This window comes from Emydura macquarii, unplaced genomic scaffold (assembly GCF_026122565.2).
Source record: "Emydura macquarii macquarii isolate MOO-44397 ecotype Brisbane River unplaced genomic scaffold, CSIRO-AGI_Emac_v2 contig_1477, whole genome shotgun sequence".
Taxonomy (NCBI): Eukaryota; Metazoa; Chordata; order Testudines; family Chelidae; genus Emydura; species Emydura macquarii.
Genome location: NW_027131614.1, coordinates 4,817,675 through 4,839,450, shown reverse-complemented (window position 1 = coordinate 4,839,450; position 21,776 = coordinate 4,817,675). Strand labels below are relative to the sequence as shown.

General features: G+C 42.1%; 1 protein-coding gene across 2 annotated transcripts in view; it reads left to right on the top strand.

The window, feature by feature from the left end:
• The first annotated feature begins 916 nt into the window (after positions 1-916).
• Positions 917-21,776, top strand: part of ZBTB10 (zinc finger and BTB domain containing 10) — a 39,441-nt gene continuing 18,581 nt past the window's right edge. For both annotated transcript variants that reach the window (XM_067553572.1, XM_067553571.1), the window contains exons 1-2: positions 917-2,713; positions 12,278-13,178. In XM_067553572.1, coding sequence (XP_067409673.1) covers positions 1,727-2,713; positions 12,278-13,178 — 1,888 coding nt within the window. In that variant the 5' untranslated portion in view covers positions 917-1,726. The remainder of the gene's footprint in view (positions 2,714-12,277; positions 13,179-21,776) is intronic.

The following is a 21,776-nucleotide window of genomic DNA, read 5'->3' as shown; positions in this document are numbered from 1 at the left end:
AAAAGTGCTAGTATAGACAGCGCCTTAAAATGCTGCAGTGGTACATGTGCAGTTGTAATGCTTTAATGAAAACGCTGTAAGCCAAAGGGAGAGAGCTCTCCCATCAGCCTAGTTAATCCATTTCCCGGAGAGGCGATAGTTATGTCAGTGGGAGAAGCTCTCCTGCCGACACAGCTCCTGTCTGCACAGGGAGTTAGGTCGGTATCATTATGTCACTCAGGGATGTGGATTTTTCACACCCCTGCGTGATGTAGTTACACTGATATAGGTCTGTAGTGTAGAAGACCCAACCTAAGTGTAGACTTGCCCATCATTAAGCAAAGTTAACACCCCTCTGTGATGAATGGAGCAATTCAGAGCTATTGTTTCAAGCCATATGCAGTATCAAGCAAATTTCACTGTATCAGCTTACTTTTGGTTTATGTTTTCAAGGTTTTTTTCAGAACTTGAAAACAATTTTTCCCCGCAAAAGGTTTTAAACTCTTCGCAAGACATAAAATCTTCTACAAATTCAGTGACTGGTATTGTAGAGTAGATAGTGCCCTGACTATTTTACAGGGTGAACTTTTGGTCTGTGTCCATAAACATAGCACACAAATGGAAAAGAATTAAGAATCACTAGCTCAATTGTGGGTGAAGTTAGGAAACAAATGCAGCAGGGACTGCTATAAAAGCTACAAGACAATTATTAGAACCAGTATAACCTGTGTTTTCAGATTTGTTAATGATTACTGCCTTTAGAGCACGCTGAGACCATTGTCCCCCCTTGTACTGGATTATGGAATCCCTGGTAAAATCTCTGTCATTAGAGCGTATGGCTGCGCAGGTATAAACACGCACGGCGCTCTGTAATTGGCTGTGCGTGATGTAACAACCACGGTAATCATCCCCACTCAGTTCAGCACGTGTGTGACCTTCTCTGCATTCCCATTTCACAATACGCGCAGGAAGGTTAGGCACTCGGGGCAGTGCATTTCGCAGCAATTACCAGCGCCTGGCACACTGTGCCGCAGAGGCGGGAGGGTGTCGCCACCTGCGCCCACACTAAGAAGGCAGTGCCCTGCAGCCACCCTTTCTGAGCAACATCATGGAGCTTGGGACGGTTAGGCCACCCTAGGGGGGCTAAAAAGACTCCATGGGCGGCTCATGGCTAGAGAGAGCAGCATAGGGAAAAGGGGAGAGCTCTGCTGTCCTGTGTGTGGTGGGGGGAGACAGGGAGCGGCGCTGTGCGCTGCCGTGGGGTGCGGGGAGCTGAGGTGTGAGGGGGGAGGCAAGGAGCTGCGCTGTGCCCTGGGGATCATGCCCGAAGCGGCGCTGGAAGGGGGTGCAAAAAGCGCACACTAGAACCTGACACTCACCAGCTGTTCGGCCTCCCGCGATCTTCCCCCACCCCCCGCTTGCGCTCTCCCCCCTTCCCCCCGCGGTGGCTGGCTGCTGCCCCGGTGCATTGTGGGAGTAGTCCGTTGTTCATTTGCCATTCGACCTGGGCCGGGGCCTATCGGGACGGAAGCGCTGCGGAGCCGGATCCATTGTGGGGAGCCTGCGGCGGTACAGGCCGGAGCCGGGGCCGGACTCGCCCCTTGGGCTCGCTTTGTTCTCTGGGCAGGCCGGGTCCCACTTTCCCCGTCAGCGGGCAGAGAGAGCAGTCGGTCGGTCGGGGGAGCGGCGACCGGGAGTCGGAGCGCGAGGCGGGGGGCGCGAGGCGGACGGGGGGCGCGCGCGCGCCATGTTCGCGGAGATGAACCGCAGGACGCTGGCGTTCCGGGCAGGCGGCCTGGTCACCGCGGCGGCCGCAGCGGCGGCCGGGGGAGCCGCCGGAGGCGGCTCCTCGAACAATAACAACGGGGGTGACTCGGCCGAGGCCTGGGCCCGGCAAGACCCCGAGCAGCTCAATGAGCGGGGGGCGGACGAGGAAGTGGAGCTGGAGGGGCTGGAGGCCGAGGAGCTGGAGGCCGCCGTGGAGGGGAAGGAACTGCTGTTGCTGCCCCCGCCCCAGGACGCAGCCTCCCCTGCGGCCGCCAGCGGCCCCATGTTCGCCGAGAGGAACCGCAGGACTCTGGCCTTTCGGGGGGGCGGCGGAGGGCTTCTCTCTGGCCCCTCCGCCGCTAACAATGGCTGCGAGGCCCCGGCCTGGCCGCGGAGGCACTTCAATGGGCGGGGGGCGGACGAGGAGCTGGAGCTGGAGGGCGCCGAGGGCTTGGAGCCCGAGGGCCTGCTGGAGGGCAAGGAGTTGGTCCAGGACGGGGGCTCGCTGAGCGACAGCAGTGACGACGAAGAGGACGGCGAGGGGGGCAGCCTGGGCGACGGCAGCGGCGCCGAGGGCGGCAGCTGTAGTAGCAGCAGGCGGTCTGGAGGCGATGGGGGGGACGAGGCGGAGGGCAGCAGCGTGGGCGCGGGGGAGGGAGAGAGCATCAAGCATTTCCCGCTAGCGGCCAGGCCGAAGTCCCTGCTGCAGAAGCTGCACGTCTCCTTCCAGGGCTCCTGGCTCAAGGAGTTCCCATGGCTGCACTACTGCCAGGAGACCGGCCTCATGTCCTGCGCCTGGTGCACTGCCGCCGCCTCCGCCCCCACCGACATCAGCATGGCTGGCGGAGGCGGTGCGGGGGGGCACGACGAGCTCTGCAAGGGCACCCGCAACTACAAACGCGCCCTGCTTCTCAGGCACCACCTCTCCGCCGAGCACCGCCTCAACGAACCGGTCACTGCAGAGCAGGTATGGCGCCGCAGGGATTGGGGGGAGAGGGAGAGTATGAGGGACTGGGGGCGGTGGCACCCTCCTGGCCTAGGGTAGTGTTGGGCGGAGTATCTCTTTCACATGTCTCTATGCCCACATGTATAGTTTAAATGGCTTCCTCGGGCTCCCACTGTCCGGGACGGGTGCGGGGCACATTCTGCTCCAGTTCCCACACCTGCCTGCAGTAAGTACATTACCTTACTTTCTGTTTCAGACTGAAGCATCCAATAGGTTTGTCCAGACACACTGGTGGCGGGGACTGCATGTAATACTTTCAGTAATATGTAATACTTCGGTGCTCAGGGATTGGTGACTGTTCTTTTCATTTCATTTTGTGAAGATAAATTGGTGTCTTTATGGAAAAAAATGGTGTGAATATATTATTGCACTGATCTTAAAAACTATGTATAACTTCTGGTCTGGGGCAAACTATAGCAATGTCCCAAAAACAGCTACGTGCAAAATCCTCTAGACATTAGCATGAAATCAGAGGGCATGTTTGGTTTCGTTCCTAGATGCTGTATGGGGTGCTATTTCTTTCTTACTTCTTTTTTCCCCAACAGTGCTGACTTAGATTTCATCTGTTACTTTGCATAAAGAGTCTGCAATTGCATCTCATATATCTGAGATAAACATGTGGTTTCCTGAAAGCCTAGTTAATATGCCACCTAACCTTTTAATACTTTGAAACCAGTGAACAATGTGTTTGTCCCCTACAACCCTGGGGAAAAAAAGCTGTTATACCTCTTATTGCAAGGTCACCAACAACATTTAGATTCTTTTAATATATCTACCAGGTGTCTAAAGTGTGTGTGTGAAATATCAACAAATACATGTGCTTGACATAAAAGCTGTATTTTTATTGGACCTAGTGCTTAATTGTCTACAAAGAGTACTTAATTTCTTGTCATTGTTATTTTCTGACAGCATCCTATGCTGTGGCTAAAGTGGCTAACAATATAGTGGAGTAAACTGATCACAACATTTAAGTCAAGCATAAGGAAAATGGCTTCTATTATATAGACTTGTCTAAAGGAACATCCAGAAAAATGTAAAGCCTTCAGCGTATTGTCTCTGGGTTTGATTTTGATTAGATCTTTGAAACTAGGCAGGGTTAACTCTGGTCCCTGTAGGTGGATGAGAAAGACTCAAGAAATGTCTAAACCTGCTGAATCACTAACTTCTCTGCAGGACTTCTTTTCTCCCTAAGTTAGAGCTGAACTGGTTCGGTAATTAAGCTGACACTTGGGCTCTTTAAAGAGCCTATGGCACTTCTGGCAATACCAGGTGTTCTAAATTTGGGCAATAAACCAGGGTTTAAAGACAGGTATGGTAAGCAAATCTGGATTCCCCTGTAGTTTCAATTGGATAGGATATGTAAGTTTCACTTCATGTGAAACTTCCTATGCCCTGCTGCTTTGTTGCAGCCCACTTCAGAGATGGGTAAAGTGACTTCAGTTATCTATGAGCATTTTTGGATTATAGTACATTTCATCTTACTTCAACTTAAAGGTGAACTATCTTGTATCTTTCTAGTAAAATTATTCTCAGAAACATGATGCTTTGAGACTGCTAATGTGATCTGTCATAATTCTCAAACATATTTTGTCTATTGTCCTTCAATTTGAGGTGTTTCCTCTGTCTCCATTATCCTGTCCTGATGTTTTATTTCTATTTCCTTTATGGCAATGTTTCTTTTCCTTGCTACTTGTTACCTCCTTAGCTATCCTACAGCCATTCCCGTCCCTTCTTATTTATATTTTAAAATTGTTTTTGGATGATTATCTTCTAATGGTAAATCTAGCTTAATTTATAGAAGTGGTATCTATGCTGTCAGTATTCAGTCCTGATATGTCACAGTATTTTGCTGCTTTAATATGTTAAGCTTTTTAAATTTTTGGATAAAGGAAAATTTCCTCTGTCATCACCTTACCCAAATGTACATGAAATATATTTTACATAGTCATATATTACATATTTATTACAGACTTCTTACTGCTTTCCTTCAGATTGACTTTTGTTGTATTCTACAGAAAGACCTTTAAACACTATGGACAGATGCTCAGCTGGTGTATACTGTCATAGCTTCTGTTGAAGTTAGTCAAGCTATTACACACACTGAAGAGCTGTACTTCGGTGTGTTGGGGGTTTTCATAACACGAATCAGCCTTATCTGTTTCTTCTGTAAACTGTCAATCAGAGCTTGTTCACAAACTAAACAATGAATAGGTGGGACATAGTAACACTTTAATATTCTAAATGGAGGGAGCAAACTGATCTTTCAAATACTTCTAAATATAACAAGACCTAAAATAGAAGTAAATTGCTAATAGACTTGAAATTTTCCTAGTTCTATACCTGCTCACTCAAATGAAAACACTTGTTATGGTGAAACATAGGATTTTCCTCTTCTGTACTATTGCTGAATAAGTGGAACCCCTAGAGGGTAGCTTTACAGGGTTGAACTTTCAAATGGAAAGCATTGATCTCTGTATCCTTGAAACATTGCTGTGTGATTCTCTCCTTTTTTTCTGCTGCAAGTTTTTGACTTGTATGAATGATCAAAAAATTAATGTAGTTTTAGTGGGTAGTCAAGTCTCTTAAATCATATTTGCCATTAATCCCAAATGTAACTAATAAACTGTGCTTTCTTTCTGTTATTTCCATTTCCATGTGTTATCACACCCCTAACCTGTTTCCATTTCTCTCCATCTCTAAATTTAATCTGATAATACCAAAACAATACGTACTTAAAAAAAATTCCATGATGTCAAATATTTAGAATATTGGAATATTAAGTAGGTAATATGTGTGCCTTAGCATGTTTTCCTAAATTTTCATGTGAAACACCAAAGAGCCTACATCATGGGGGGGGGAAGGCGGGAAAGGCCTTTAAGAGTTTGTTAAAAGCTAGGAGAGATTGTCCTAGAGACAGTGCACATGTATTCTTGACATGACAAGCTTCAACTGGAGGGTATGTTCAACAGCTGCTGATAGCAAACATTTGGCATAATACCACAGTTCAAGTGTGAAAAGGAAATTGTGGGTATTAGACACTAAAGCAGTGGAAACTTCTATGAGTCTGTTGGGCAATAGACTCAAAAAATGAGAGCAGTGATTTCAATTTATTTTAAAGATACAGTTCACGTGGAATGCCAAAATACTTCACAAGTGGTTGCAGCTGCTGTAAATTCAAGGGTATTGAGCTGAATTCTGTACCTTTTACTGAGGCACCAATCTTGACTCTTCTTCCTTGTAACCTAGTTTTAAATAGACAATTATAGGCCTTAAAATACAACTTAAATCACTATTTGGAAAGCCTTGAATTAAATAATTGATTTTAATCACTTTTTCCTTTTGTACTTCAATTATTCTCTAAAGAAGAGTGCGTTCTCATTGGTTGATGTTAGCATTAAAACACATTGATTTACAACTAAATAGAGTCTTTACACCAAATCTGGTACTTCCTTTTGTTGCCTTGGAGGGTTTGCTGCTATAACTGTATACAATTATTTAAGTAATTATTTAGCTTAATATTTTTAGATTCTTAGTAATTGTACATTTTTAGTGTTAGAAAATAGTGAATGATATATTGCTTATTTAGTAGATAACTTTTAAACCATAATCTGTCAAGCTACGTTAAAGATGGAACCTGGAATTTAATTAAATACACACAACAACATATAAAATTTATTTTTATTACAACAAGCCCTTGATACAGTACCTGTCATATTGTGCCATGTTTATAAAGAACAAAAGTTAGAATCGGGGAAAATGATCTTTCTTTATATAGAAAAGCAGCCTTTAACTTTAGTTTTTGATAGAGGCTCATGGAGTCAGCATTATATTTTTCATTTAAATGTTTTAAGTGAACATATCTTGTATTCAATTCAAATTTTATTTTAAATAGGTTAATTTTCAAAAAGAAAAGTATACTATAATTTAAATCACAAAATAAGTCTGATTTCAATTTTTAAAAAAATCACCAATTTTTATCCACTATGGTAAGTCTGACTGACTGTCTTCAAGTTTTTTAAAATTTGGACTCCCTGTACTCGGGCAAATTTATTTAGTTAATAGGTTTTTCTTTTTAAAAAAATGCTTTACTGTGGTCTGTGTTCCTTTTGCTGTTCTAGATAAATTCATGTAGTGCGGGTACCAGTTTTCTCTTCACTCCTTCTTCCCCCAACACTTTTTGAAGTTAGGGCTTTGCCAGTTAACACCACAAAAGCTCCCAAGTCTGAAGTAGTTTTTGGTTAAAGGCAGGAGTTCTCTAAAAGGTGAAAGCAGTTGATGTTGTATTACTTTTCCACGTTTTGTAATTGCCTCAGATATCATGGAATCACGAATAGCAGATGTTGTTTCATTCATATATATGTTTGGGTATCCCTGTTTTGAGGATTACTTCCCCATCTTTACTTCCTGATTTCAAAGTAAACTCTTTGAAGCAGGGGTTGTCTTATATCTTTCTATAGCATTTACCATAATGGGGCCCAACTTGATTGTCTGTTCAGTACTACCACAATATAAATGTTAAATAATAAGGCAAGGTCTTTGTGAATATGCTATAATGTGGAGCCTCACCTTAAGTAACTGACAGAGTGTTTTGCTAGAACACTGGGTGTGGCCAGGAAATTACTATCTCACTCTTCTGAAATGGTCTGTAGTGGGCAGGTTCACTTGATGGGAAAGAACTAACTCATTGGGATAGAAGAGGAAAGGTGCTGCAAGGCAAATAAAGCAAAATATGGAGGATTCTGAAAGGATAACTACTACTCCATTACTCTTTATGCACTCGTATAGAGGTGATGCAAGAGCCTTTGGTCCTCTCCTGCTCCCAAGAAACAGCAGAGATTCATGTCAAACAAGAATCTCTGTTTTAGTTCAAGGTCTCTCACTGTCTTGCTTCATTTTAAGAACTTCTTTCTTTGGTTTTACAATCATTTGTGCTTTAAAGTCATGCTCCATGTTAGTTCATCATATCTTAATCTGAATTGAGGCAAATGTCTTTGCATCTTCATTCTCTAGGAGAGACCACAGTTAAGCACAAGTGTGTGCTGTAGATATACATTGTGACAAATGGCTTCTAGACTCTTCCCAGAATTGTTTTCTGATATACAATTCCAGATCATTAAAGAGACTATTGCATTAGATCACTTATTGGTAACCAGTGAAAAGATTTTTTTTTTATATTTCATTTTAACCAATATTTCATTTTCCCTAATTGTGGTGCTTTTATAACTTGCTGTTCACTTGGTTTAGACAAAAGGGTTAGACTCCTGAAGAAATCTAGGTATGGTGACTGAGTGCTGCTGTCACTAACTTTTAGGTGCCTAAACAATCTCTGGGATTTACAAAGGCACCTGGGGTCCCTGTACAATGAATGGGGAGAGATAGGTGCCTCAGAATGGGATTCACAAGCCAGCATGCTAGATGGCTGCTCACCAAAGCTGGCTGATGGGAGATGTCAAGCCAAAGGGTATGTGTTGAGTCCCACCCTTTCTCAAGGTAGGCACCATCTTCTGCTTGGGATACTCAGCTGCAAGCCTGTTCTTGGAGTAGGGTGCCTATTTGTTCTTGGCAAGAAGCTGAGGGTGGGGGAGAAAGGATGAGTACTGCCCCTCTCAACTTTTAGCCCAGTGTTTAGGGTATCTACCTGGGGTATTGGAAGATCCTGGTTCACCTGTGGGGATTAGAACAGGGATCTGCCACCTCGGGTGAGTGCACTGGATGACTGGATTGTTCCTCTGTGAAAAAATAATTATCACTGGATCAAGCTCTGTCTCCCACCTCCCAGATGAGTGCTGTAATCACTAGACTACAGTCATTCTCATGCTTTCTCTCTAGCGTAGAGACTCGTTCCACTGTGAATATATCATGAAAAATGTCAACAGGAGAGATTGAGGCATCCTCTACACCAGATTATCCCATATTTCAGTGATTAGGATAATCATTGGAGTGATGGTAGATCTCAGTTCAAATCCTTTCTTTTAGGAAGAGTTTATGCAAGTTTGCTCAGAGGGGCCCAATCCAATAGGCAAGCATGCTTGCTGGATCTGGCCTGTTTGGACACTTGGCATGGAGCTGTAGTGTGCACAGGTAGAAACATAGGAGGCCTGATTCTGGGATTTAGGTGCCTAAAGTGGCAGTTAGGTGCCTCAGTGGTTTTGTGAATCAAGATCAAACTGTCTGACTTTCAGTTCCTCTTTAAACATAACATTTGGGTTGTAAACACTAGACTGCATACAAGCAAAAAAACTTGGTATGTCAAAAATCATGAAAATTTGGCAATTTTAGGAGTTTGCAGAAATTAATTTTACAGTACCTAATGTTGGCTTTAAAATGAATGTCCCTTTAGTCATCATTCAAGCATCCGTTTAATAAATGCTCAAGCTGCTTAGTTTTTGCCAGGCACTACTTTTTTATTTTCACTCAGTCATCACATTTTGTCTTCATAACAAACATTTCAGCTCTTCGTATATGACATACACACAATCTTGCAAGTTTTCTTCAGACCATTTTAAGCTGATTTAAGTTATGTAAGTCTTGTTTTAAATCCTCTATTAACTGGTTGTGGCTCAATTTGAGTTTAAGCTTTCACCCTTCCCAATTAAATACCCAGCCTTTTTCTATTCATGGTGCAATTTAACTGTGAAGCTCACTTATGCTCTGTTTAGAACTTGCCACAGTCTTCTCAAATAATGAACTTCTACTATGGTATCAGCTTTAAGGTTTGAGTGAGCACTCTAAATGTCTAGTAACCCGGTATGTTTATCAAGAATCCTAAAGTGTTTTCACCCTCAGTTATTTTTGTTCTTGTTGTATCTGGCGCAAGGCGTCTGTCTACCTATGTCTTCAAAACCAGCCACTGTCTCATTGCTGTAACTCCAGTCCCAAAATTCTTTGAGGACTTAGTTGCTGCAAAACGTGGGGTACTCTGGGTGGGGAATACAGGGTGCTGTGATAGAAGGTTTTAAGATATTATTGAGTGGATGTAGCAAGGGTGTTCTAAGGTTCCCAAACTGTGGTGCATGTACCATCTGTGGTACACAGGCCACCTCCCACTGACTAGTTAAGACTGCAGAATTCTTTTTTTAAAATCATTTCACTCTATCTTGACCATAGGCGGTGAGTTCTATAGGCCCGTGGTGCCCGGGCTCCACCAATGTACAAGAATGTGGGCCCGGTTCCACCAATATCTGTGTTGCTGGGGAGCTGGCCTCAGAGCCTCTAGTGGCACTCGGCCATGCAGGTGGCCCAACTGTCATCGTCCTGTGTCTCCTCTCTCCCCCAAACACACTCACAGTGGTTGGCCAGGAGCCGCTCCCATGCCGGCCCCACCCCCCAAGCAGCACAGTGGCTGCTCCCTCCTGGCCCTGGCCCTTTCCCACATGGGCCTAGCGCCCTGTCCAGGAGCCATTCCTGCCCCAAACGGTGCAGCAGCCACCCCCACCCCAACTCTCTCCCACATGCAAGACTATAGCTTTTTATATACATAGCCATACTATTAATACAATGTGCTTTAACAACACTTCGGTTTTAAGACGGTTTTCATACATTGGTGGTACTATAGGTGGTGGCGTTTTATATTGGTGGTGTGCAACATGTAGAGTTTGGGAGCTATGTGACAGGGTTGGGAAAACAAAAGAGAACATCCATCTGTGGTTATCACATCCATATTTGACTGCTCTGCTTTTCTTTGCACATCTTGCACGAGGTCAGCTGCAAGGAGGGCGTGATTTAGAAAAATTTAGAGCTGGTTGAATGCTACACACGATAGGGAGATACTGAGAGTCCTGACGGCTGCTGCGGAGCAATCTTTCTTCCGTTTCTGTCCCACTGGGGTAATAGCTGCTACCTTAAGAGAGGTTGAGACCCACTGACTAAATATGCAAGTTATTGGAGTGTTGTGGAAAGTGATTTCTTTTATTGTCGGTTTACACCATAACCATCTCTTGATGTCATCCAGAAAGGCATCAGTTTTGATTTGAAGATATGTTTGACTAAAACAAGTTGTTGTAGAGTTCAATGCAGGGATAACTGGGTGAAATTCTTTGGCATGTGTTACATAGGTCAGACTAGATGATGTAATTAGTCCCTCAGGCATTAAAATCTGTTAATTATGCTGGGCATGTTTTTCTCTTCACACTTTGATTACTGAAATTCTAGCCTGTGGCATACTAAGTCACTTGTCCTGAGTCCAGCTGGTTCTGAAACACCTGTGGCCCTTTTCTAACTGATAAATAGAAATAGAATTGTATCAACCATGTCCTGAAAGATCACCTCTGACTGATCTGCTACAAAACTGCTGTTGCCTCCTTAGTACTCTTCATGGCAATGCCCATCTAAATTAGGGCCACCCTGAATATCCCAGTCTACCAACCCTGCCCTTTCCAATTTTCTTTCCAGTCCTCCTTGTTCAGAGAATATTTTTTTTTGCTGCTGGCACCAAGTCATCTGACTTTACCCTCCCTTTTTAAAATTCAGCTCAAAACTCTCCTGTCTGTTACTTACTGGTTTCCACATGGTTTCTGCATGAACCTGTAGTAGTAATACTTCACTGCCTGGTGCTTCTTTGTCATTATTCTTTCTCTTCATTAATATTTACAAGCCACTTTGAGATACCCTGATGAAAAATATTATATCAATGCAAAGCATGTAGTAATTCCCTGGTTAACACTTGTTACACATTTAAACACTTCTATAATGACAAATCTTTATGGAACACCTTTTCAGGATACTTTCTAGTTCAGTAATGTAATTCAAGCTTTTGTGGTATTTTAACACTTGCAGTAATCACCTTCAGTACTCTCTCCACTTGTTTTGCTGAACTAATGTACAATGGTGAAGGCTGCCACAGTGCAGTTGAAAATTAAGTACTTGTTAAAATACCTTTTAGAAGTAAAAAATATGTCCATTAGTGCACCAATTTGTATAATTTTTCATTAGAATATAGTTTATCTGCAAAGGAGGCAGTGTGGCATTTGTATTAATTTTGCTTTCATTTATAGAATGTAAAAGGCTGGAGAAGGCGGGAAGAAGGATGTATTGAGAATTCGTTAGTCTTGTCCCCACATTTTTATTTGAGATCTCTATGAAAGACCAGAGAATTGGTGTGAGGGAGTTTTCTTAACCCTTATCTGAACAGCTTGGTGGTTGAATCTTTAATGGAAAAATCTTCTAACTTCTAGTTCAGGCACTGGTGTTAACAAAAACAAACATTTTAAACATCCTAACTAAAAATCTTTCCTTCAGTGGCTTACATTTAACTTCTATGGTACTTAGTCCAATTCTACTAATTGTTTTTCACAGTTTTAGGAAAAAAGGGGTAGATGAGATCTGAGTTTCTAATACTCAAGGAAACTTTTTGGAAATTTCTGTATTTCACACTGCCTTTATGACAGAAAGAAACAAACGTTAAAAACCCCATTTTCCTCTGTATTACATATTTAACTTAAGTATATTTTCATATCCTATTGGCAGCATTGGGAAAACTAAGAAGGAAATTAACTGACAGCTAACTTTGTTTTCTCTTAATTGCAGGAGTCAGAAATACCATCAGAATTAACTAATGAGGGGTACTGCGACTACAACAGTAGGCCAAATGAGAACTCCTATTGCTATCAGCTGCTGCAAGAACTAAATGAACAGAGGAAGAAAGGCATTCTTTGTGATGTCAATATTGTGGTGAGTGGGAGGGTCTTCAGAGCTCACAAGAACATCCTGGTTGCAGGCAGCCGTTTCTTTAAGACTCTATACTGCTTTACAAACAAAGAAAGCCGTAACCAAACCACTGTTACCTATTTAGATGTTGTTGCTGTTCAAGGTTTTTCTGTCATATTGGACTTCTTATATTCTGGTAACCTTGTGCTTACGAGCCAAAATGCCATTGAAGTGATGTCAGTGGCCAGCTATCTTCAAATGACTGAGGTTGTTCAGTCCTGCCGCAATTTCATTAAAGATGCCTTAAATATAAGCATTAAATCAGAAGCTCCAGAGGCTGTAGTAGTGGATTATAACAGAAGATCTGTTAGTAGAGATGGTCTGCCTTCATCAAGGGATCAGAAAGTCGCTAGTTTCTGGGCAACACGGAATCTTACTAACTTGGCAAGTAGTATAAAAACTGAAAATGATGGTTACTGTATTGATGAGGGCCAAATTGAAAACTATCAAATGAATGACTGTAGTTGGGTCCAGGACAGCTCACCTGAAATGGCTGAAAATGAATCTCAAGGTGAAGGAAAAGTTTTTGTGTGGAATGACATGGGCTCACAGGGACAATCAGTTCAAGAACCAGGAAAAGCAAGAAGGAAAAACCAAACTACAAAGAGATTTATTTATAATATACCACCTAATAATGAAGAGAACTTAGAAGATTGCTCCGTGATGCAGCCGTCAGTCCCATACCCAGAAGAAGATTTGCAGTTTATTAAGGAAGAACCAGGTAAATTTTTATTCCACTAATATATTGGATTATTCAGGTGTTAAACTTTATCCATTCTAGGATAACCTCACTTCTACAAACATGAATTGGATAAGATCCTGCATCAACTTATAAATCAGTAGACCAAATGAATTGCAAATAACTTACTATGTTGCAGTGAGTCTTATCTAATGTAAACATGCTTACTCTGTTCTATTAGCAAAAAAGGTTTAATGTCTGTTTTGTGTGTAGATGCAGACTATTGCCAGAATACATGTAGACAAAAAGTATTAAAATTTATAGTTCACGTTGGTGAAAACCTACTTCCAGTAATCCACTTTATTAAGAGCTAGTTATCAAATAAATCGCACAGTGTAACATCAACTGGGGAAAACATCTTCAAATGTTTTTTTTATTTTGCTCATACAATTAAACATTTATATCTTCTCTTGTCTAGCACATTTCAGCTATCTGCACCATCTGTAACTTAATCTGTACTATGTTTTAAAATCAGCAGTTGCCTTTTATCTTGAAAATAACTGAATTTAATTGCCTTGGTCAGAAGTCCTTCTGTGGTGGGAAGGTTAATGTCTGTAAATTTGCATCTGCTAGCGATTATCTTTTGAATGATCATCTTTGTTCGGTGTAAGGAGAAATTGCATTGCGATTTCACACCAGTGGTGGTCAACTTGTGGCCCTTGAAGAGACATTTCACTTTTATTATGAATTGGAAATGAGCTCCATTTGCAGTGTGGTGAATGTTTTGTCCTATTGGTATGGGCTGATGGTGTTGGGGATCACTTCCAGCCGCCTCCCATGTTTTCTTAAGGAGTAGTTGTGATGTGAGCCAGGAGTGCTCTGAGTAGCTGCATAGTAGGTCCCCAGCTGGCTTCCTGCTGTATTACATGAGAGGAAGGAGAGTTGCTTTGTCGACTTCCTTGTTGAGCTGTGGATGCTTCAAGGTGAACACGATAGGAACTTGACTGACTCTGCCTAAATTTAGAGGATTGACTAACAAAGGAGAGCTGCTTCTTCCCCATGCAGTCAGCTGGGGAGCCTAAGAAAAGAGAAGAAGAAACTGAGACTCGGTGAGTTATAGGTCTCCAATTGTCTGCCCAGATCATGGCAGCTCCAATTTGTTTCAACTAGTAATGGTCCCTAAGCAACTGTATGCCAGGTGGGAATAACTGCAGCACAGCATGCTCAAACTATTCCTTTCCCTGCTCCAACCTGTCCTCTGTTCAGGGGACTGCACCAGAGTGTGTAGGAACCATTTTATGTTGGATCTGTGCTGTTGTGGACTTATTCTCCACATGTTGAGGTGTCTGTAGCGGAGCATTTGTGGGTAACTTTCATTCCTCTTGTATTGCCTGAATGAGGGATAACTGACAACATTGCTTGATTAAAATATTAGGGAATTCAGGAAGCACACTTTTTTTATTGATTCTCAGATCTTGCTGAGTTTGCTTTTGTAGTGTCACCATTGGGGGACTTGAGTGACCCAGATGCTTACTGACTTCACTCAAAATGAGAGTGGACTCTGTGTCAAAGTTCCCAGCTAGTAACCAGCAAAGAGTTTGCTCTAAATGATTTTTCCGGAAAGAGCAATAAAACCCATATTACTGGAGGAGGTAAGAGTGGGTTTTATTCAAAGTATTTCTTGGCATAACAGTTTTCAGTATCTTCCATCACATTTTCATGTATATATTTTGTTTGCTTTATCAACTGCTGCTGCATAACAAACAGGTGGTTTTCATTTGAGCTGCCCACAAGAATGTCTGTCTTCTTTCCCACTGCCCCAAGTAGGTAGTTTGAGATTTCAAATTACTCCATAAATGTGAGGTAACATGCATTGGAAAAATATTAAATTTAATCTGCCATTATACTACCCACTCATTCAGCCCTTCTAAGTCTAAAGCCTTCCCTAGTCTTAGCGGCACAAACCAAAATAATTGTCACATTTTTCAACCTCTTTGTTCACCCCTCCTTTTAGATAATCAATAAATATTTTAAACAATACCAGTCGTAGGATGCTCCAAGGTTGAATATTGCAATTAATTTTTTGCCATGTTGAAAACAAACCATCTACTTATCCTGCTTGTTTTTCTCCCAGCCAGTTTCCAGTTCATTTTAGCATGTTGCTTCTTACCCCAATGAGTGCTTAGCTTCCTGTAAGAGTTTTTTGTGAGAAATTTCATCAAATAGTTTTCAGGAAAGTCCACACAAACTTCAGCTGTTTCTCCTTCATCCACTATTTCTTTCACCAGCTCAAAGGATTAATAGGTCAGTGGTGGTCAAACCTGTAGCACACTCATGGCTGCTTGTGGTCCTCAAGGCAACTGTTAACAATATTTGTACTAGGTTGTGAGTTGAAAATGTTCCCTGAGCTGAACCTTGGCTCTTTAAAAGAGAAATGTTTTTGAATTAGCCTTGTTACAAGGCTGCATAATACGTTACACCTTGTTATACCTGCTGCATGATATGAGCCAAGAGTGCTCTGAGCAGCTGCTGCCCCATCCCTTCCCAGCAGTTTCCATGGTAGCTGTATGCTGTTTTGCAGCAGAGGGACCAGTGTGCCTGCGGTTACTCCTTTACTTCCCTGTTTAGGCCTGTGAGAGCATAATAAATCAACTGCCTCTGTAAGCATAGGAGAGTGCCCGTAGAGACACCTAGGATAGTTCAGAAGAGGGAAGGAGTTAGAGCTGAGAGTCCTCAACCAGTTGTAATTCCTTCATCCTGTGCCCCAACCCAGCTTAGAACAGCCAGAGGGCTGCTCTAACTTACACCAGCTGCAGCAGCATGGATGCCGTGTTTCAGCTGAAAATAGCTGCAGTGCAATGCACTTAATTTTTCGTTGCCCTTAACATGCCCCTACTCTTCCCCTGCTGGAACTACTGCCACATCTTCTTTGGGGTAAACCCAGCAAGGGACTTTAGGGTGGCTTCTGTTCCCTTTATGCTGCTTGAGTCTGGTCCAAAGCAGCATGGAAGGCAGCTCATGGTGCATTATGGTTAAGGTTGAGCCAAGCTTCCATATCAAGAGCTGATGTTTCAAAGTGCTCTAAAACCCATATACATATTCAGTTGTCTTGAAAATTGGTATGCTTCATTGTGGTCCAAAACAAGGTTTAGTTGTGCAAATTTGGATGATTTGATTCAGGCCCAGAGATGTAGTTCTCAGGGTGAAAAAAGGGCTTATGAATGGACTTGGACTGTTCTTCTAACTCATGTGTGCATATCTGATTAAAACAATGACACTGCTCTGTACCAAATAGTTTACCTGCTCAGATTCAACCTCAGCTAGTTCCAGCAACAAGTTCTGGGTTGGAAAAGCAGTATTTAAAAAGTTGGATTTGATCTCTCTAAATAAACAGGTACATATAGGGAATGTGCACCAGAGGAAATTATTTGTACATGTGAACAAAACACTCCCCTAATCATACTTCTCCGGGGGGATGGCAGGAGGATTAGCGAACAACCACTCACTCAGATGTTACCCACATTGCTTAGTGCACTAGCGAAAGGTGCTCAATACTGTGATGATGAGCCTGGTATAAGAACTTATAAAATAGAATCATTGAACTCCTGCCAGGCAGCAGTAGACATGATGCTGGAAACAGAAATGCACAGGTGCACAGTGCTGAGACTGGGGGAGAGTACTGAGAACACCAATTGAGATTAATGGAGTAGGCCACCCCTCTCAGAACTGTTTTTGCAGGCTGTCTTCATCTCCATGGGGTATTACTATATCAATTTTCTGTGAGTCTCTTATGCTGCAGAGGGCTATACAGAGCCCCTTTCCCAATAAACTAGGCCCAAATTTGGGGCAGGATCTCTGGAGCTCCTCTCTCTTTCCTCCCCATCCTGTCTCAAGCTGGCACATGCATTCCTCACAATTCCATTACTCTCTTCTCTCCATGCCTCTATCTAATTTACAGAGACATAGAAAGGGTAGAGCTGGTAGCTGAGTGGCCAAGAGGTATGTCCATGAGTGCCTCCTTAGTTTTGACACTAAGGCAGGTGTAATTTTTCTCAAAAAAAACAAGGGAATTTAACTGCCTAAGGACTTTCCTAGAACAGAATCATGATTGCCTATTACTGCCTCATACCTTTCCAGCACTTGGAAGGGTGGCTAAATGTATAGCTCTGAAAATTGACAATAGAGTTATAGTAGTGTCTCCATGCAACCTTAACTTAGTCCCTTTTGAGCAATGCCCCCACCCCATCAAGTTCTTGTGAGAGGTCTCAGAATTATACCATTCCTGGACATGTGGAAACAGTAAAGAGTAAAGAAGTGTTGTGTGTGAAGGAGAAAATTGTCAGGTTTTATCTTGACTAGGATAAAGGTTGAGTTTGGGCTCAGCAATGAGCTAGCTAGGCACATCCTACACTTGGCCTCTTTACTTACTCCAGACAAACTATGAAAAACTTACCAGATGTTAATATCCTTATCCTAGGGATTCCCTCTGGGATAATACCGTTAGTTAACCTTGTGGGACCTGGTGATGTGTGCCACCAGATTAGTGTAACTCACTCCTGGTAGAAGTGTAGAACAGAGAATGGGGGTTACATGGCACTGAATGCCTGTGCACCTCTTGATTTCTGATGGACACTGAGAGTATGCATGGGGATGTTACAAGAATGATCACATGGGTGAATTGTGATTTTTTTTTTTTTTTAAACCAGCAGGCAGGAAACCTTGATTTTCATCTTTTTTCATTTGTACTTTTTACATATTTTTCTAAAGAGAGATTGATTCTCATGGGTATAATTTGGTACTATTTGCTAAGCAGCAGGATAATTGATAGGTAAGCTCCCATGAGAAGAAAATCTAAGGGAAAACAGAGTTCAAAAGAGCTGGCAGTTTCTGAAGGAGACAGTAGTTTGTTGTTGTGCCTTTAATATCTCGATGCAAAAAAAAAAGAGATAGGAAGAATTGGCCTCTTCCTATGTAACCGCACCAGGAGCTCCTTAATGACGGGTGTGAACCTGCGAATAAAGGAAATATGGACAAATTGCTAAAATGTGTTCAAAAGAATGGCACAAGCATGTAGGGACAAAATCAGAAAGATTAAAGAACAAAATAAGTTGCACCTAGCAATGGACACAAAAGGTAGTAAGAAGAGATTCTGTAAATACATTAGAAGCAAGAGAGAGACTAGGGAAAGTGTAGGTCCACTACTTGGCTAAGAAAGGAGATCTAATAATGGCTGACACCAAGAAGGCTAAGGTGTCTAATGCCTATTTTACTTCAGTCTTCACTGAAAAAGGTTAATTGTGACCACATGCTTATCCCAATTAACATTAACAACAAGGGGGAAGGAAACCAGCCAAAATAGAGAGAGTTTTTATGTAAAGCTTTTGACACAGTTCTACGTGACATTCTCATAAGCAAACTAGGGAATTGGGGTCTAGATGAAATTGCTATAAGGCTAGCGCCCAAGTAGTTGAAGAAACCATACCTGAAGAGTTGTCATCAGTGGCTTACTGTCAAACTGGGAAGACGTATCTAGTGGGGTCCCACAGGGGTCTGTCCTGGTTCTGGTACTATTCACTGTTTTCATTAATGACTTAGTTAATGGATTAGGGAGAGAGAGTATGCTTATAAAACTTGTAGCTGGCATGCTGGGGGAGGAGGTTGCAAGCACTTTGGAGGACAAGATTAGAATTCTAAATGACCTTGATTAATTGGAGAATTGATCTGAAATCAATAAGATGCGATTCAATGATAAGTGTGAAGTATGACAGGAAAAAAACATCAAACCCCATTTTGTAGTTGGGCGACTAAGTAATTTAGGACCTGGGGAAGTAGAAAAGGGCCTGGGGATTAAAGTGGACCACAAATTGAATGTGAAACAACTATGGGGGGGGGGGGAGTATAAATCTGGGTTATGTTAACAGGAATGCCATATGTAAGACAAAGGAGGGGATTGTCCTGCTGTATTCTGCACTGGTGAGGCCTCAGTTGGAGTAAGTTGCCTGGTGTTGGGTGCCACGCTTTAGATGTGGACAAATTGGAGAGAGTCCAGAGAAGAGCAACAAAAATTAGATTTAGAAAACATGACCTATGAGGAAAGGTTGAAAAACAAAACAGAACTAGGGATGTTTAATCTTAACAGATCTGAAGACTTGTGAGGTCTCCCCCCAGTCTTCTTTTGTCAAGGTCTGTTACAAGAGGCAGTGATCATTTGTTCTCCATGTCCACTCAAGGAAGGCCAAGAAGGAATTGGCTTAATCTGCAGAAAGAGTGATTTAGGTTAGATATTAGGGAAAACTTTCTAACTATAAGGTTGGTTAAGCACTGAAATAGGTTACCAAGGGAGGTTGTGGAATCCCTTTCGTTGGAGTTTTTTGAAGAACAGATTAGACAAACACACATCTGTCAGGGATGGTCTAGGTATATTGGTTCTGCCTCATGTTTTGCATTTAAATCTAATTCTTCATTTGTTTAATTTATTACCTGTAGTTAGTGAATTAAATAGATTTTTCTGGTCACCCTGTCCTACTAAATTCTAAAGTCTTGAAGATCTCATCCTAGAACTACTTTTCATTCATAGCTCATTTTCCTTTTAAAATCTTTCTTGCCTTTTTCAGTTCCCAGTTGGTTACTTAACTTTTAATGAACTAGTTGAATAAATTGAAATGAAGAAAAGATTATCTCTGCACCTGCAGGAGAAACAGTTACTGTCTAAAGCTGGGTGTAGGACTTCAAACTCTGGTTCCAGGTGCTTAGTCAGTGACTTCCACCACTTCAGTGGTCTGACTTTCTTTAAAACTTGTCAGCAAACATGTGCTGCTTAGGGATGTAAAATACTAAATGGTTAACTGTTAAGTGTTAGTCTTACCGTTTAGACTAAATAATACTTATCTGTTAACCAGCAGCTCATGGGGGTTAATCAGAAGTGTGGGCTCTCCATCTCCATGGTGATGACATTGGGCCCTGGTAGAGGCGGCCGCACTGCTGTTGCCACCTGGGGAGGTTGAGGCTCCAGTGCAGGCGCTGTGGAGTGCCCTGCTGCCAAACACTGGGGACCATGGATTTGAGATAGGGAGGTCCCCTGTAGAGCTGGGCTGGGGGCACTACCTGGGGGCTGAGTGAAGGGGGCAAGTTGGGGAGGGGCGATACTAAATTATATTGGTTAAATGGGTAAACACTATAATTTTAACAGTTTAAACAGTTACTTTTTTAACCAATATTTACATCCCTAGTACTGCTTTAATTTTTTTTGTATTTAACTTAAGTGATTTTAATAGATTGCCAATTTCAAATTAAATTAAATTTGAAATTGGCAAATAGGTTTATTTTAAAAACGGAGGTTGTTTAATTTTTAATTGTTTTCCATTTTTAATGACATTTTAATTAATTATTGGTGTCTTGTTGTTATGGAGAGAACAAACTAGAGGATTTTAAAATGAAGATATACCTGTGCCTGTTCATATGCATATCTGCTGCTCTGAGATTTGAACACAGATATCACTGCAGAAAGTAAAGTTCCAGAGTACCTGAAAGCTGTTCTAGTTTCTTTTTCCATTTCCTGAAGTTAACAGTTTCAGCCTTGAACAATTCAGGTTGGAATCTTAAGTTGAAGGTAAAGGTTACCAAAGTCCCAAACTGGAATAATATTGAGAAAGGCCCGTTTAACATCTGGTCTGTAGCTGATTCGGTCCTAAATAGTGACTGAAGCTTTTGGCTATCTCAAGTCCATTTATGCTGGTGCCAAGAAGACAGTCTTCAGTCAGAGGAGCTAGAAGGAAATAATGATCAGCTTAATGTCTTTCATTCAGCCATCTTGTGTCAAAAGTTTTGTGCTGACCAAAGCTATATCCTGATATTAGTGATAGTCGTGAGATTTTAACTTTGTGAGCGCTAAGTGCTAACTCAAAGCACAGTCAAGACAAACACTGAGTAAGAGTTGAGACATCAGTGTATAGTGTACACTGATGTGTGCTCTGGCAGCCTTTATGCTCCCTGGCCCTAGTGCTGATATAGTACATAACACTTTGGGGATGAAAGGTAGTATGGATGACCCATACCATCAGGCACCATCCATTGATCTGGTTGTATCAAAGGTACAGATGGAAGTATCTTCTACTTAGAAATCAATCAGCTATACTTCCATAAGAGAGCCTGGTGGTGAATGCTGCAGTGACCAGAGGCAACATTGGCCAGCCACACTCCTGACTTCATATGCTGGTATATTGTCAGACAATAGGGTATACCACCCTTCATCTGTCACATATGCCAGTTCAAACTGTAGAAGGAGACTTGTGTATTTGATCCTTTCTATAGGGAATTAAGGTTAATTCAAGAAGGTAACGTGAAGGTATTGAGGCTGCCAGACATTGAGCACAGGTATCCATTATGTTGGTAAATGGTAGCAACAGCATCTCCTCTCTGGCCATGATCTTGGAAAACACTTATGACTGCATTGTTCATCAGACCTTCATAGGGGCTCAATAAAAGCATAATGATCTGTCGTGTTATGGGAAATACTCTTTTTCTTTTGGGAGGAAAATAGAGGCTTTCTGCAAAGACTCAGGAAGTGGAAGCCACCCTTTATTTCCGTCGGTTTGTTGTCCAGGTATCTTTGACCAAAAAGATTAAATAGTCTTGATATAG